Source organism: Nasonia vitripennis, chromosome 2, assembly GCF_009193385.2.
Source record: "Nasonia vitripennis strain AsymCx chromosome 2, Nvit_psr_1.1, whole genome shotgun sequence".
NCBI classification, from domain to species: domain Eukaryota; kingdom Metazoa; phylum Arthropoda; class Insecta; order Hymenoptera; family Pteromalidae; genus Nasonia; species Nasonia vitripennis.
In genome coordinates this window covers 27,757,441-27,773,381 of record NC_045758.1, presented here as the reverse complement: position 1 = coordinate 27,773,381, position 15,941 = coordinate 27,757,441, and the positions used below count along the sequence as shown (strand labels likewise).

Here is a 15,941-nt window from a genome sequence, read left to right as displayed (position 1 = left end):
CGCTGTGTGAGTGCGCGTTTGATTCGCGAATCGCGAGCCGATTCTTACCTACTGCGCGATATATATATAGGACGTGCATGTCCGTTTTACGTGGAGCGACGACGACAGGATGGAATTTCGCGCCTCTATAGAGGGAGCGTCCTGTTACCCGCGTAAACGCAGTGTTTACGAAATTGCGCAAGATTCTGCCGATGATGCGTGCGAGCTTTTTTTCCGTTTTTTCCTTTATTAAGAAGGAACTTATGAGCCATTTTTTTTTTGTAAAAAAATCGTTTATTAATAGTTATTTTTTTCTTAATAGTTATAGACTTAAAACTATATTTACAGCTGATGTGCTTTGGGAGCTGGAGCTCAAATAGGAGTTTCCTCTTATTTTAAACGCTTAATGTGTATGTACTGGTTATTACTATTTACAGCGATTTTCGATCAAGTATACTGTGCATCTTGATGAAGTATTCAAGTTTAGTCTGGTTTGTCATAATCATTCTTCTATCCTCTCTTCCTTCTCCATCAAATGATAATACACGGCTAGAAGTTTCCTCGTTTTGTCAGGCTTCAGCAATGAGTTTTTGACAGTATTACAAATTCTGGAATAGTTGGTACTGATGGCTGCAGGTATTGTCAGAAGCTTCAGAGCCAAAGTGGCTAGATCACTGTGAGTTCTTCGTGCTAGACTCCAATAAGTCTGTGCAGACAAACCTTCCTTCTGATTTAGAACCCTGAAAATACCATCTTCGTTTACATATAACTGCAAGCTGTTAAGACCTTCTGAATCGAGCTCATTTAACAAGAACTCTTCTACTTTGTTCATTTGGTCATCTGTTAGTCTTCTACCTCTGTATGCAGGATGCAAGTAGTTTGCTACAAGGCACTGAATGTTCATCACACTCTCACGCCTTGCATGGAGCCTCTGCGCTAGCTCTGGGTCTTCCTCTGTTATCTGAAGACTCAGCCATTGCTCTGTGGTGTCTGCAATGCTTGACTTAGGCATTTGAGTTACCAGAGATAGTTCGCTGACAGACTCTAAAAAATTGTTGAAACTCTCTAATTTTCTAACAAAGTCTTCATCGAAAAATAGACTTTTGTATTCTTTAGATAGTTTGATTGTATTCTCTGCAGACAGAACAGCTTGGATTGTTCCAAGATTTGCAATGCAGTAGTCTAAAATACATTTACTGTTCAGCCATCTCTGATCACTGCTGATTTTGTTCTCTAATTCGTCATCTTTGAACACAGTATTCAACTGTTTCAAAATTATGCACAGTGTGTTCATAAAGTCTTGGGAAACATACTCCTTTGTTAATAGTTTTAGAACATGCAAGTTACATGGGAACTGCCAGACTTCACCGGCAGCTTGCATTTTAACTAGGCTACAACTGTTGCCTAAAATTACAGCATATATTTCAGTTTTAAATTGATCATAAGCTTCTACAATAGAAGTTTTGGTGATGTCTGTCAATTCCGAGACAATATCCATGCTACTTGATAACTCATAATTATCAAGAAATATTGTTTCATTACTTTCAGTTTTAATCATGACAGTGACATTATTTGTATTGGTATTCTCATCCTTCCATTCATCAATGAGCAGAACAGAGGTTGCACCAACTTTCACGTCTTTGTGAAACTTTGAATATACATTATCAAGCAAAGCACCTGACAGCTGATCGCTAGAAACCATTTTGGCATTGGGATTCAATGTAAGACACAGCTTCTTAAAATACGATGACTCTGCCACTGAAAATGGAATGTTACATCCAATGAAGAACTTGGCTAGTGCCATTTCCAGCTTTGAGTCAGTCAGCGTAGACCCTGTAGCCTGAATTCTAAACTCTTCCATACTATCTACGCTGTCCAAAAAAGTATACTCAGTCTTGCTGATCTCAGAAGTCGACTGATCATTAACAAACGGTGCAGAGTCATCCATATCCACAAAAGTAACATTCCCAGAGTCATCGGACGACAGGATCTTGGTGATCTTCATTTTGTGGTCTAATTCAGACTTATCGAGCAGCTCAGTTTCATCTGTCTGATCAAGACTGCATATCCTTCTGTGAGCGGCTAATCTCTTGGCGGCAGTGTTGCAAAGCACCTTGTTGCAAATAACGCAGAAGGCAGCGTGCACCGTTCGCTGCGTTTTGTCACAGTGTTTGAGCACTCGCCGGAATCCGAGGGTCCAGACCTCGTGCTTCGGCCGGCCACCCGGACCCTTGGGTTCGTGGCCCGTTTTCTTCTTGATCGGCGTTGGCGCCATTTTTCCCCTTTTCTCCTGAAAGCCAAACAAAAGCAAAGATCATCGAATGAACAACGGTTAAACCGAACTTTGGCCCAGTGTTTTTTTATAAGCGGCCGCGTTTTTTCTCGTGTTTACATCTCTCTTTGAAATTAAAATATTTTATATACTTGTATTATTCGTATATATAGGTATAAATCTCCTGTTGAGTAAGAGTACTTTACCTCCGAGTTCGCGGTCGCCGCGAGATGTTAAGTCACTTGTCCGACTGCTTCGATATGGATTTCAGAGCAAATAATGCGTGAGCAAAACGGGACCAGTCCTAAGGAAGATCCTTATAGGATGATTGTTAATCAAGATTTTAACATTCGCGATGAGTTTCGAGAAATAATTTCAGCTGATGTAAAATCGGAGTATAATATGCACAATATGGCGTATTGGCGTAAAATGGTTTCTACGCACTCTACATCTCGCCGAGTCGCCGCCGACTGTATACACGGCCGCTGTGAAATATTACATAGATATACCTGCACTGCAGCAATAACGCGTTCCTCGAGGTCTTGCGATATAACCTTTTGTCTTGGCCTGTGATTGGCTGGCTGGTGAATTTGGGATATCACGTTGGCAATACGCCATTTTGGAAGCGCGAACATTTAAATAAAAAATAATAAATTCGAGTTTTTTATATTATGTAATTTTTTTCTCCAAAATCACTTTAATTTGATATTCTTTATCCTTGTATATTGAATTTGATCCCTTCAGATGTAAATAAATAAAAAAAAATCCTCCCACTTTTCTAATTCTTTATGAACTCTTGCTGCAATAATAGATGCACTATGTTTAAAATATCATATAATAATTATCTATTATTTATTGAGTTTTATTTATTGTATAAATTTAAAAATTATCATAATTCAAATATTGCCGGCCGACGGCAGCCATTGTGGTTTTCTTTCTCGTTTCATGGCGTGTCTTGAAAACACGTGTTTTATTTCAGTCTTGAGTTTGACATAACAATTTCGAAGTTTTTAGTGCTAAAATATTGTTGATAGTGGAAATGGCGAACGAAAAAATGAATACTGATGCAACCATGCAGTCGGCAACAGAAAATAAAACCTCGAAAAGAAGGCACACAAGTGAAAGCCAAATGGAGGTATGTTTGGATAAGGTTATGTTTATTTATAGTTGCTCCGAATTTGCGAAAACTAATTGTTTTCGTACATTGACAGAGAAGAATTTATTGTTCTGCGGTACTTACATGCTAATTGTATAATTCTATTGAAGCATTAAGAAAAACTTGATAATCAATTTAGTGGAATTCACGTCTAGTGATTATTGTTTTGTTTGTATTTTTGACAATTGCTTGGTCTCTACGATTGTAGTATTTTTTTCATTATGTTTTAAATATTTAGTTCATGATGATATACCTGGTTAATTGAGACATGAAGAATTTCCGAAATACAAAGTGAATTTTTGTTTACTTAATTTCCACATTTTTTAGAATGTTAAATATGTTACTTAATTTTTTTAACTTATGAAGAAATATAGTAAAAATAAAAAAATACAGAACACCAGATAAAAGTTTTTTATTATTTGCAGGTTGACATAGTAAATGGCATTGAAGGAAAAGTCAAAAACAAATCTTCATCAAAGAGAGTAAAGAATGTTGAAGGAACTGAAGTTCGTAAAGTGAGTATTCTTCACAAACTGTTTTTGTTCATCATAATTCTTTTACACAGAAGAATATCATCTAAATGAATAACTAACGAAATCAATCATTTTTAGATACCAGTACCAGCTCACAGGTACACACCACTAAAAGAGAATTGGATGAAAATTTTCACACCCGTTGTTGAGCATCTACAGTTACAAATTCGTTTTAATTTGAAAACAAGAAATGTTGAACTCCGAACTGCACCTGAAACTCCAGATATTGCCAACCTTCAAAAAGGAGCAGACTTTGTCAAAGCGTTCATTTATGGTTTTGAAGTTGAAGATGCACTGGCTCTGCTGCGTTTGGATGATCTCTTTGTTGAATCTTTCGAAATTCACGATGTCAAGCCTTTGAAAGGTGATCACTTATCAAGAGCTATTGGAAGATTGGCAGGAAAAGGTGGAAGAACGAAATTCACAATAGAAAACGTCACAAAGACGCGAATCGTCTTAGCAGACACAAAAATTCACATCCTTGGTTCATTCCAAAACATTCAGCTAGCGAGAAGATCTATTTGTAATTTGATTCTTGGAAGCCCACCATCTAAAGTTTATGGTCAATTAAGAAATATGGCTGGAAGGATGGCAGAAAGATTTTAGACTATTTACAATTCACAATAAATTTAAGTTTGTTATTAGATTAATTAAAGATTATGAAAACTTCGCAAATTATGTAACTTAAGATTAAATAAAACATTGTGTTAATATTAAATAATGTATTACTTTCAAGATACGATGTATGAAAAAATATTTTATACTTAAAATAAGTATTTTGCAAAAAAGAAAAAGTTTGAATTACTAACTATGAACTTAATTGACTGTTGATATTGGTTTAAAAGTAATTCTTGCAAAAATAAATAGACTCCATTAAAAATTCAACACTTATATTATTTCTTTGATAAAAAAATTGTATAAATATATTTATAATAAAATTTGGTATTTATACTTTCGCGGTACTTTATTTAAAACTAGTCGCCCATCGTAACTTAACGATGCAAATGTCCAAGGGTCTGCTGATGACCATTCAACAGCATAAACACTATCTTCATGTTCTTCATATTTACCAATTACTCCATCCTCTAGTCTAAAAATGCAACATTCCAATTAATTTTTCTGTGCATCACACAACTTGTTAAACAATATTGCAAACTTACTTTTCCTTCGTACAAGTTTCTTCCATTGATGCACCCTCTTCCATAGAAACCATATGACCAAAAGGTTCTGATGAAATAGAAGCAGCACTGCACAAAATAACCCTGGAATCGCTGCTCGACGTCAAAACTAATTGATCGTGGAAGCGATTTATTCTGATGGACCAGACCCAGTGAGAATGTTCTATTTTGGACATAACAGGTTCAGTTGGATTTCTTATGTCCCAGAACTTCATGTAGCCGTCGTCCCCGCAAGTTGCCAGGTAATACTGACGATTTGAATTAAAGTCCAAGTCTCTAAAAAATGCGCAATTTCGTTTGATTAAAAGTTTAAGTTTAAATTGAAAATTAGGGACAAATACTTTACCTTATGATTTGCGAATGAGCATTTATTATTGTCCAAACTGGTTCCTTTGGATCTCTGAAGTCCCAGCCTCTAACATTATTTTCATTTAATGTTACAAACTGATTAGTGGTACTGTGGGGATTCCATTTACCATTTGTAAATCTTGGCTGGCCTTTACTAGCAAGCGTACCCACTGTAACAGCCTGGAGTTTAAAAAAAGGATTACTTGGATTTGTTCATTTCCATTGAAACTCAATGTAATACAAATTTATTGTACCTGGGGCTTGAAACTCAAGTCCCATAAGACAAAATTATTATCCACAACAGATACAGCCTTTTTACTATCCGTAGGATGATATGTTATAGTTTTCAGATCATTCCCATAAGGGGTTGTATCGATATCAGCCAGTTTCTCAAGAGGAATTATATCGTTGATGTCTTGCGATGAAGGAATCTTCCACAGGGCTCCTTTCATCTGACAAGTGCCTTCATCTAGTAATATTACATTTGTGTCAATAAATCCATGACAACATAAGATATTCTTCAAATATTTGAGGTAAGTACTTTACCTGTTAAGGTATTGTAGCATGTAATAAATTTTTCAGCTTCAGTGGGTGATGCTTGTATAGACCAAATTTCACCGATTGGGTGTTGAAATATTTGTGTCTTTAAATTGCCTGTTTCTTCATTAAGTTCAACTAGATGCACTTGGTTATTACTAAATTTCAGCGATTGCGTTCCCACAAGAAATCTGACAGCCTCTTGTTCTGCTGTTTGCGCTGAAAGAGCTCTTGCCTAAAACGACAGGTAAATCTCGATTGTTTCAAAGTGTAATTTATAAATAAAAGAAAAACAATGGCTCTCCAATCGGGTCAACTTATTAGTAATTTTGATCAAACAATCATCGCAATAAAATTAAAGCGATTTGGGCAAATACCTGAAATTCCAAGCCATAAATAACGGGGGCATCTTTTTCCATAGTATTTCATATGACAACGGAGGACTGAACCGCAATAAACTGAACTATTGTTTCATCAAGATCTGTCAAAACAAGTGTCTACTTATTTACATAAAAAATCGCAAAGAGATGAGGACGCCACGTGTTCTGTTCTGCGTGACGGTGACATCCCTCTTGCGGTAGCGCGATGTGCGCGCGCGATTTAAATTATTAAATTAATATGAAATTGTATATAGACTTTTGTTCAAGCCTCAGAGTCTCTGGCTAGCAAATACAGGCGGCGCATGGGCACCGTCGCTATTTCACTCATCACAATCTACGCGCAGAGTGTATATATAGCGGTATATGTCAGATATGCTATAAAAGTGCTTCTGGCAAAGTTCGCTTAGGCCGCTCATGCTATAACTGCCTATAATATAAGCTTTACCAACGAATGTAGAGTTCATACAGTTTGTCATTTATTCCATATTTGTGCCACAATATATAGCAAACTTAACTTTGCAAATCTATCTAATTTGTGTTACCTCGTGTCAGTATCAGAAACTTTGGGAATTGACAGTTATACTTACGGCGCGAAAACTAAGTACTACACAAGCCAACGCATCATCTCTAGATAAGAGTCTTTAAACCAGTTAAAAAAAATCCTCGGTATATAAGTATTTATAATAATCAAAAGAATCACCTACATATCCCGACAATCTGACCGTCCCATAACATCACGGTCAATGGTCATGGACGATCACACAGCATGACCGTAGAATCGCAGCGGTCCTCCCGCGATCGCAGCCAGAGGGCGAGCTTATCTCTCTCCCTCCCACTTTTTTAACAGTCGCCGCGCAGAGCAGCGAGAGCGAGCTGTGCAGCACACACGCGAGCACAGGCGCGCCGCCGCGGGGTCGGCGAAATAAATTATGTCAAGCAGCGCTCGCTCAGTCGTCCGACGACCGGGACATCGTGAGGAGCTCTCTCCGCCACGCGCTCGCGCTTTCCATTCCCTTCCATAACATACTGTACACCGTCTGTCCGTCGTGTCGAGCGTTACCTTCGCGAGAACTCGCCGTTAATTTTTTTATCCACGAAAATCAGTATATATACGCGGCTGTGCACTGCCGTGTATCATAACATACACACACTAGAGAGGAGACAGATATCGTAGGTGTGCGCGCCGCTCCTGCCGCCTGCGCAGGAAAGTTCGCGAGTGCGTTTGTTTTCCACGTACCTACCGCTCTGTGTGCTGCCTGGTAGCAACCTCATCACACGCTGCACTGACGACGGTGACAGTACGGCAGTCTGTGCATCGTCGTGTGATAATAACACGACGTCGTCCCGGACACCTGTGCACATCAGTAGGGGAGGACTCTCCGTATCCCAGCGACACTGGTGAGTAGCTGTGTGTAGTTTTTGCTATGCATGCGGATACATACACGCGCGCGCACACACACACACAGACACAGAGCACATCGGCGTCCGGGGGCCGGGTACATCGCAGAGCAGCAGCATCGGGATCCGTGTGGAGGCTGAGCGAGAGGGATATATATATATATATATATATATATATATATATATATAAAAAAGGCGCTCCCGCGAGAGAGGAGAGCGGCGGCGGGATGTGACTCGGAGAGGCCGCTTTGTTCAGGAATTTCGCCGAGAGATGCATCCATTGCTGCTGCTGCTGCTGCTGCACGCCGTGTTTTTGTTTTCGTTCGGCTCTGCACATCTCTTAGCGGCCTTGTTCCCGGGTGCGCGTAACTGTACATCGCTGCTCGCTCTGCGTGTATGTATATATACATACCCATACGCCTAATTGCGTGTCCGATGCTTCGATGACGGCCAGTTTAAATACCTGCACCGGACACACTTTTCACTCCCGTCTGCGAGTACACTATGCTCCTCTTTTTTTCTTCCTTTTTCGAGGCTCCTAATAAGGGCGCAGCAGCTCTCAAGGAGAGCCTGTATACGCGAGTGTGTGTGTGTGTGTGTGTGTGTGTGTGTATGTGTGGGAGGAGAAGGAGAGAAAATAGTTTTTTGAAAAAAAGCGCAGGAGCCGGCGAAAGTAAGTAACGCACTAATGAGATGCGCGTTAGCGCGCGGGGATTTCGCGAACGTTCAGAGCTCGCGTGCAGGGGGTGGTGTAATGCGGTTTAATTTAGCCCTTGAGAGTGAAAATTTCTGGATCCCAGCCTCTTGGCCGCACGTACTTAATGAGATTAGGGGATGCTCATTGGGATGGATGAACGACGATATAACGAGCGACTGTGCGTGCGTGTGTGTAAGTTTGCAATTTTGACCGCGCGAGGATGGAAGTAAACATTATTACGGCGCTGATTTAAGCTTGTAGGCTCGTGTCAGTCTCGAGTGCCCCGCGCACAGAGAGATGCAGATTGGTAAATTGCTCTGTGTACACGATGACGATAGTTTCTTCTTTTTTTCGGTACGGTCGAGTGCAGCGAGCTAAAATCAAGTCCGATTGTTTGAAACTCGATCTCATTTTCTCGCCGCGTTGCTGCGCGGCGTCCGGTATGATGTTTGAATGAGGAAAAAACTCTCCGAGTAGGAGGACGTGCCGTTGCGCAGAGAGAAGCATCCTCGAGAGAGAGAGGAAACGAAATTTCTTGCTTCGGACTGCTCTAGTTCGTGGAGATTTATCAAGGCAAATGAGTTTTCGGGATGAGGAGAGAAGAGAAGCATCTGCACAGCGGCGGCTAAACTTTTCTCGCGGTGTACTCTGAGAAAAGTTTTCTCTCAATTTGGAAGATTTCGTCTCGATTCAAAATCCGCGACTTTAACTACTCGAATCAGTAGTAACAGACGCAAACCCGTCGTCTTCTAACAGCTCCGCACCTTCAAAGCAGAAATAAAAAAAAAGAACCAACAGACTCCGATCGAAGCCCACAGACGGAGGGAGAGAAGCTCGTCGCCTCCGCAAAAATCCTTCTCCGGACGCGATCCACAATGTGCACTTGTGCTGCACCGCAGCGCGCACACGAAGGACGTGCCTCTGCGCGCTCGGGAGAGAGAAATGAAAGGACTTTATGGCAGTCGCGTCGTCGTCGTATCGTGAAAGTCTCTCGCGGCGGCTCTCGCGGGAGTTAATCGGCCGGGAATTTGCGAAAATTATCCTCCGGGCGAGACGCGCGTCTTTTTCAGTGCGTATGAGATTACGTAAAATTGTTTACGCGTATATCCTTGCTGATGTTTCTCTTTTTGGGTAGGGATTGTGTCGCTGATTTTGTCAATAAGCGCTGATATTTACGTCGCGCGCTACTTTGATGTTACTTTTCATTTTTGTTGATTTCCTGTGGAGTATAATTCCGTAGCTCAGGTCTAATCTAACAGAATCATATTACTTAGGATAAGCATTAGAAATAAAAAATAAAAAAAAAATTGCAAAAAGCCCTATCCTCGACACGCAATCGCACCTCTAAACCCTACTATACGCCTCGCGGCTCTTCGGCATAATACCCACACTGCCAGTCATACACACATGCATACAGCCGCGTGATCCGGTTTCCAGACGTCCGCACACATCCACACAATCCGCCGTATAGCTTACTACTTACCGTATAGCAGCAGCGCCGTATATACATATATACCCCTGCACAGACGGAGCTCGTCGCGCTTCGCGTATCCCCTCGAGCACTTGTCCGCGACATTCGCGGATTTTCGCGATGTATAGTGTCGCCGAGAGTCTCCCTTCCCTTTTTTGCACTGTGGTTTTGCGGAGCAGCCGGGCGTTTTCTGATGCTGCGTGCGCGAGAGAGCTGAGGTGAAAACGAAATTGTTTTTGAGGGAGGGAATTATTATTACGTGCTTGAGAAGATCGTGATGATGCTTGATGGTTTTGATTTTTTTTTATTTTGCGTGGGAGGGGGGATTTTAATATCGTGCGTGAGAGACGATGATGATATCTGGTGAGGTTTGGCGCTTGCGTTTGAATCTGTTGGTAATAGGAGAAATTTCAAATTAGCTTTCGACGAAGTAAAACGATTCACGTATTCTAATGATGGGTTGTTTAGTGCTGGTTTGCTGTTTTTCCACTTGGAAAAACGCATAAATTTTTATAAAAAATCACCTAAACCAACTTTCCAACAATCACACCCATACACTAGTAATCGCCGCGCAAGTAAAAGCGCCAGTAAATACGCCGAGCAATAGCATATCCGTCGGTTCGCGCACATAGTGCCGCATAAATCCCCTGAAACGCGCGCGTTTAGCATTCGCGACAATTTCCCCGTCAAATTAGCGCGACGATTTTACTATGCTATGTACATACCTATACATCCAAAGCTCGCACGCGATTTTCCAGGCGAGAATACTCGCGATTCATTCTTCGTATAAGTCGCTTATCTGAAACAAAAATCCGGTGTAAAAGACTTTCCTTTAGACTCTCTCACGCGTTTATCTCTCTCATTCTCTCTCCTCTTAACCCCGGGAGTTTGCAAAAAAGCGCCCGGCAATTTCATTGTTCTAATTAAGAGAGCTCGCGCGAGAGAGTAGCGCACATACGTTAGGCCGATATAAATTAGCGGCAGTCTGCAAATCGCGCGGCGTTTTCGGCGTGCGCTGCAGTTTCCCTCTGCAGTATGTACATACTTAGCACGTATGAAGTCGGCGTGTAAACGAGAGAGCCGGGGCTTTCACCCGTTCATTCATTTGAGCTGCACGGAGAGTTTTTTGCCTTTTTTTTTAACTGAAGAAAAGCTTGGAGAGAGGGATTTTTCTTTTCGAGTGCAACAACGAGTTTTCAAAGCTCGTTTGAACAAGCCTGGCTTGACAAATCAAATCTCAAAAAGCTCGTTAGCGAAAATTCAAAATCATCCTCGCAATAATCCTTCCCTTCTCACAGCACACTCCATCCATCCATCTTCCCACTCGACCTTTAGCGCATCTTTGGTACTTACATCCGTCCTCTCTCTTTCTCTCTCCGAAAAATCCTCTCAAACGGACTCCACAACACCCGCAGCCGTCAACGCCATGGCAGCAAACGAGCTCCGTACTGCAGCTGTCCCCTTTATCATCATCGCGAGAAGAAGAATAAGAAGAAGAAGAGGCGGACACTGCGTGAACCGCAAACACGCGACGACGAGGTCAGGCGTGAGAAAATCCCGTCGTCGTGTGCAAGGCTTATGCTTTCGAGCGATTGTTGATAATTTTTGGACTCGGGCAAGTCTAGCTTTGTGTATACGTTTAGCTTCGTTTTGCGGTTAACGGATTGAATGGAGCTTTCGACGTGCATACAGTGTGTGTGTTATGGAAGAGAGGAAGTTTCATGGGTGTAGTAGGGCATTTATCGACGTAAAAAAGGGTTCGACGGCTGCGAAAGTTTGTTTTGAGTTTTACATCACGAGTAATATGGTTCATTTTATGAGAGAAGTCTTTGTCTCTATTGTGTATGATGAACGTAAAAATTGTTTAGTAGGTCGGGGCTGTAAAAAAGAAGGTTGAAGTGCATTGATTGACGCATGCCTAAGAAGAAATTCCCTGTGTCGTTGTTCTCTCACACGTTGAAATGTTTATCGCTTCATAAAAAAGGAACAATTGAGTAATGAATCATGCGAACTTGTATAAGCGTGAACGGCAGTCGTTAAATATATTTAGTGAAAAAAATTGAATTTTTACATAGTTCAACTTATCATACCATATCCTGTTTCTCTCGACGTATCGCAATTGTAAACTACAAGTAATCTAATACTCATATCGCATTTGTTCACAACCTAATCCAACGGAAACATCACAAAGCAAACCAATTCCATACACAATCATCCTAATTAACAAGAGAATAACCAGAAGGAGATAAACCACACGCTTCCTTTACCGCGAAATTAAAACAATACTGCAGTCCCCATTAACATCGGAACCACTTAAATAAATCCTCATCGTTACAATTTCGCGCCTTTAAAACTCGCTCATCTCAATCCTCAACAACAACTATAACACTATGTCGGCATTTACGACATGCTCTCAAAAGAATCAGCGCCGCTGATGCGCAGTCGAGAAAAATGCCTGACCGAATAAATTAAAATTTACCGCTGTAACGCGCGCCTCATATTATATACCTACACTACACACTTATGTGTGTTGTTGTTGCTGGTGCAGTTGTATTTGCGCGCGAGGAAAACTTTTCTTTCTCTAGGTCAATGGTAATGAATGTCGACGAGAAACTCCAACGGCATTTCCACCCATTCAGCGGGTTTTTCTTCTTCTTCCAAGGGTTAGACTCTTTGCCGGGAACGAGTCTCTCTTTCTCTCGAGAACACATACAATAAACCGGTAAAAATGGCTTCTCGTATAATTTCATGTGGCGCGACTATGACGTTATATGAAGAAAAGAAGCGCGTGTGTGCGCCTGGATTTTTTTTGTCTAGTGTGGAAAGTGCTTCTTGTCTCTGCTCAAGGTAATTTTTTACACGAGTGATAAAAAAAAGTAAGCGACAGGTGTGTCGCTATGAGGTGGATGTATAAAGTGAAATGAAAAACTCTTACTCGACGTATAAAAAAGTGGATTATGCATCATGTTTAAGCTTATCGGTTTATTAATAAGCTTCATTTGTTTCATTTATTACATAAACGAATTTGTACGCTCGACAACTGCGCTATCGGAGTATTATTTAGATCGATCAAAGAGCTATCGACATCGTTGAATAACTTGCAAAAATTCGCCCTTATCTCATCCGTTGTCTGTACGGATTCAGATAACAATATGTAGTACAACACACTCGAACGAGTGTACATAACAACAAATTATCAGTCGTTACCTCGAAACGATAACAAACAGATTACAGATTCAAAATTTCGCAGCCGTTAAATCGTACGTGTCTGCTGATGTTGAGTAACCATGCGGTAATGCCCTGACCAAATAGATAACCTTCTCCTCTCTCCTCGCGCTCACGAACTATTTAATTATTCCGCGCAAACTTTGCCACTGATTTGAATATCAAATTGAAAATCAAACGGCATAATCAATGCAAGGTTAGTACGTCGACCTCCTCTCGAACATTTGTATAATACAATTTTAATGATTGACACTCAACACTTACAACCGAAACATACGTGCTTCTGCTCTCGTTCCGATCCGAGCTTGTAGCGGCAGAATAACGAGAATTTGCCAGAATTATTAATCATTCGCCGTTATATTGTGTGCACGTCCAGCTCGTGCTTCTGGCTTCCGCTCAACATACGTGTACAAGCTCACCTCACGCGGTGCATTCGAGGCTTAATTGGATATCGATAATTATTGACATTCCCTTATACCTGTCAGCTTTTTCCCCTTTGTATATAATACAATAAACACATCGAATCCGTTACGTTCCACACACGCTCGGACAGTCGAGTGCACAATTTAACAATATATCCCTCGAGGGGGGAGATATTTGCACGTTTATTGCGCTGCGGCCGAAATTTCGAATTTCCCGTGCAGGCAAATTTGAATTTCCAATGGGCGAGAGCCGAAAGATGTAAAACCTTAACAGTCGGCTCACCGCAAGCCCGCGCGCCCGAAGAAAGAGCCGTAAACCTTTTTACTACCCTCCACGCGGCTGTCTTGTCTTCTCTCTCGGACGGAGTGACGAAGGCTCATGACCTCAGCGCGCTGGAGATCGTAAAAATTTCGGAGTCATCGATGAAGAAAAAAAAGACGAGGAACTTTACGACTTTTCACTGCCCGCAAAAAGTATTATAGACACACACGTGGATTTGGTATTCCCCTCTCGATGCCGGCTCACGTATACGATAAAAATTCCCCGCGATGATATAAAGGGATCGAGGGGGTTTTATATCGTTTTATCATCGGTTCGTGCAATGCTGAATTAGAAGGGATAGAATTGAAAAGGCGCGGGCAAGGATTATACGTGATCCTCTCGCGCGCGCGCGCGCGCGACTGCGTCGTAAAATTCCGAAACGTAGGCGTCAATTGCTGCGCGGGTATAAGGCTATTTAAATTTGAAAATCCCCGACTCACGACTCATGAATATATACCTGCCTCCTTATATTGCGCTGCTGCAATATCTTCTTCCTTTTGGATGGATGTAGGTCTGAGGTATAGAGGTGCAACGGAACGATTTCTCGTTAAGCTCGTTGCAGAAGCGGCGGCCGATGGATTTATGGAAAATATTTGAGTTGGGAGACGCTTTTTGCACAAAGTGGAGGTGATTAATGAATTTTGGTAAACGATGCAAATAGTTGCGATCGAATAGGTCGTTCGAAGGTGGTTTTTTTTCACACTTTCATCTTTTGCGACGTTAAATTGTTTAAGCGAAGGCGTAACCTTCGCGTGTTTTTCTTGCGCGCAGCAGGGATTTCCAGGCCGTGACGCGCGGAACTTTGCTAGATTGGGTCATTTTTTACCACTGTCTAATTTCGCGAAGCCAATTTCCATGCAGCTATACGGTGCAGTGCGCTGCAGCTGCATTTGCATCAAGTCTGCATATTCGAAATGTCAATATCGAGTGCGGCAATTCGATCGGTACAAGGTTTTATTAAGATTCTGTAAATAAAGTGTACGTTCAACGTCCGGGGGGCAATAAAAGCTTCGAATCGTTTGTGAGAAAAAATTACATCCGCGCAAGCGGAAGCAGTTTCTTTTTCTTTTACACCGACGATCGTCTTAAGCTTTATTGGATTTCTCCTCTCCCGTGCGTTAAACGGATTAAATATGACTTTCAAAGTATAAGCTCGTACGTCCTTTTTAAAAATTCCTTATTTTTCCGCGATTAATATCCTCCACCCAACGTCTTTCAAAATCCAATCTATTCGGACGAGCAACACACACAGAGCTTCTTCGCCGAGCAAACGAATTAAAAATATTACGTTTCTCCAGAAGCAAACACCGCTCCACACTTCCATCTCGGAAAAAATTTGTCAGAGAGGGCGAAGAATCTCCTTCCGACATCTTTCACTCGTCAAAACACCCCCCCCCCCCCCGCCGCGAAGAAGAATATCCCCCCTCGTTCTCTGCGAAGCAGCACAGCCATATCATATCCCCTCTCGCAGTGTGGTGTGACCTTGGTCGAATCTCTCTCTTCTCGGCGCACACGCGTCACGAAGGCCTTCGGCCCCCAAAGACTTCGGCAGCGCTCTATCGAATTTTCCTCGCGCGCGCAAACGTCCTCGCGAGCGAGCGCGAGAGAGAAAGCAAGCATCATCCCCCGCCGGGACTGCTCTCTCCTCTCGCCCAAGGTATACGCCGCGCATGTAGATCCGGCCACAGGAGGGAAAAAGGGTCAAGGCTACGCGTTGAGCCAGGATACACACATCCTTGCTGTGTATACTGCTGTTGCGTACGCTCGCACTGCGGCGGTCAAGCTCACAGAGAGGGATGAATTCTATTTCCCGTGGGTGTGTGCAGCTCTGGATATTATATTATTGTGCAGAGGAGGAGGTATAGCCGATATGTCGATATGGAGGTATTGACAGGGTAGTGGTCTTGATCTTACCGCTTGTTGACTCGAGGCTGAGACTATTGTTGTGCGAGAATGGGGTGGACATGCGGTGTGCTATGTTGAAGGGTAGAGTAGGTTTTTGAAGGTTCATCAGTGTAGTCTT

General features: G+C 42.0%; 4 protein-coding genes across 7 annotated transcripts in view; 2 read left to right on the top strand and 2 right to left on the bottom strand.

Annotated features, from left to right (window-relative positions):
- Window positions 1–250: 250 nt before the first annotated feature.
- LOC100679736 lies at window positions 251–2,744 on the bottom strand. Its single transcript, XM_016981943.3, has 2 exons — window positions 2,458–2,744; window positions 251–2,269 (listed from the first exon to the last, which is right to left on the bottom strand). Exon 2 carries the CDS (start codon window positions 2,252–2,254, stop codon window positions 482–484), a length of 1,773 nt encoding a protein of 590 aa, XP_016837432.1. The 5' UTR covers window positions 2,255–2,269; window positions 2,458–2,744; the 3' UTR covers window positions 251–481.
- Window positions 2,745–2,872: 128 nt separating this feature from the next.
- Window positions 2,873–4,825, top strand: LOC100117510 (RNA-binding protein pno1). Its single transcript, XM_001600208.6, has 3 exons — window positions 2,873–3,386; window positions 3,833–3,922; window positions 4,019–4,825. The coding sequence occupies exons 1-3, from the start codon at window positions 3,291–3,293 to the stop codon at window positions 4,544–4,546; spliced, it is 714 nt and encodes a 237-aa protein (XP_001600258.1). The 5' UTR covers window positions 2,873–3,290; the 3' UTR covers window positions 4,547–4,825.
- On the bottom strand, window positions 4,814–6,542 carry LOC100118385 (EARP-interacting protein homolog). Its single transcript, XM_001602316.6, has 6 exons — window positions 6,381–6,542; window positions 6,013–6,238; window positions 5,721–5,935; window positions 5,465–5,646; window positions 5,101–5,394; window positions 4,814–5,030 (listed from the first exon to the last, which is right to left on the bottom strand). Exons 1-6 carry the CDS (start codon window positions 6,420–6,422, stop codon window positions 4,868–4,870), a joined length of 1,122 nt encoding a protein of 373 aa, XP_001602366.1. The 5' UTR covers window positions 6,423–6,542; the 3' UTR covers window positions 4,814–4,867.
- Window positions 6,543–7,252: 710 nt separating this feature from the next.
- Window positions 7,253–15,941, top strand: part of LOC100118423 — a 47,187-nt gene continuing 38,498 nt past the window's right edge. For all 4 annotated transcript variants that reach the window (XM_032596503.1, XM_032596502.1, XM_032596501.1 and 1 more), the window contains exon 1: window positions 7,253–7,781. The gene's annotated coding sequence lies outside the window, so the exon portion shown is untranslated. The remainder of the gene's footprint in view (window positions 7,782–15,941) is intronic.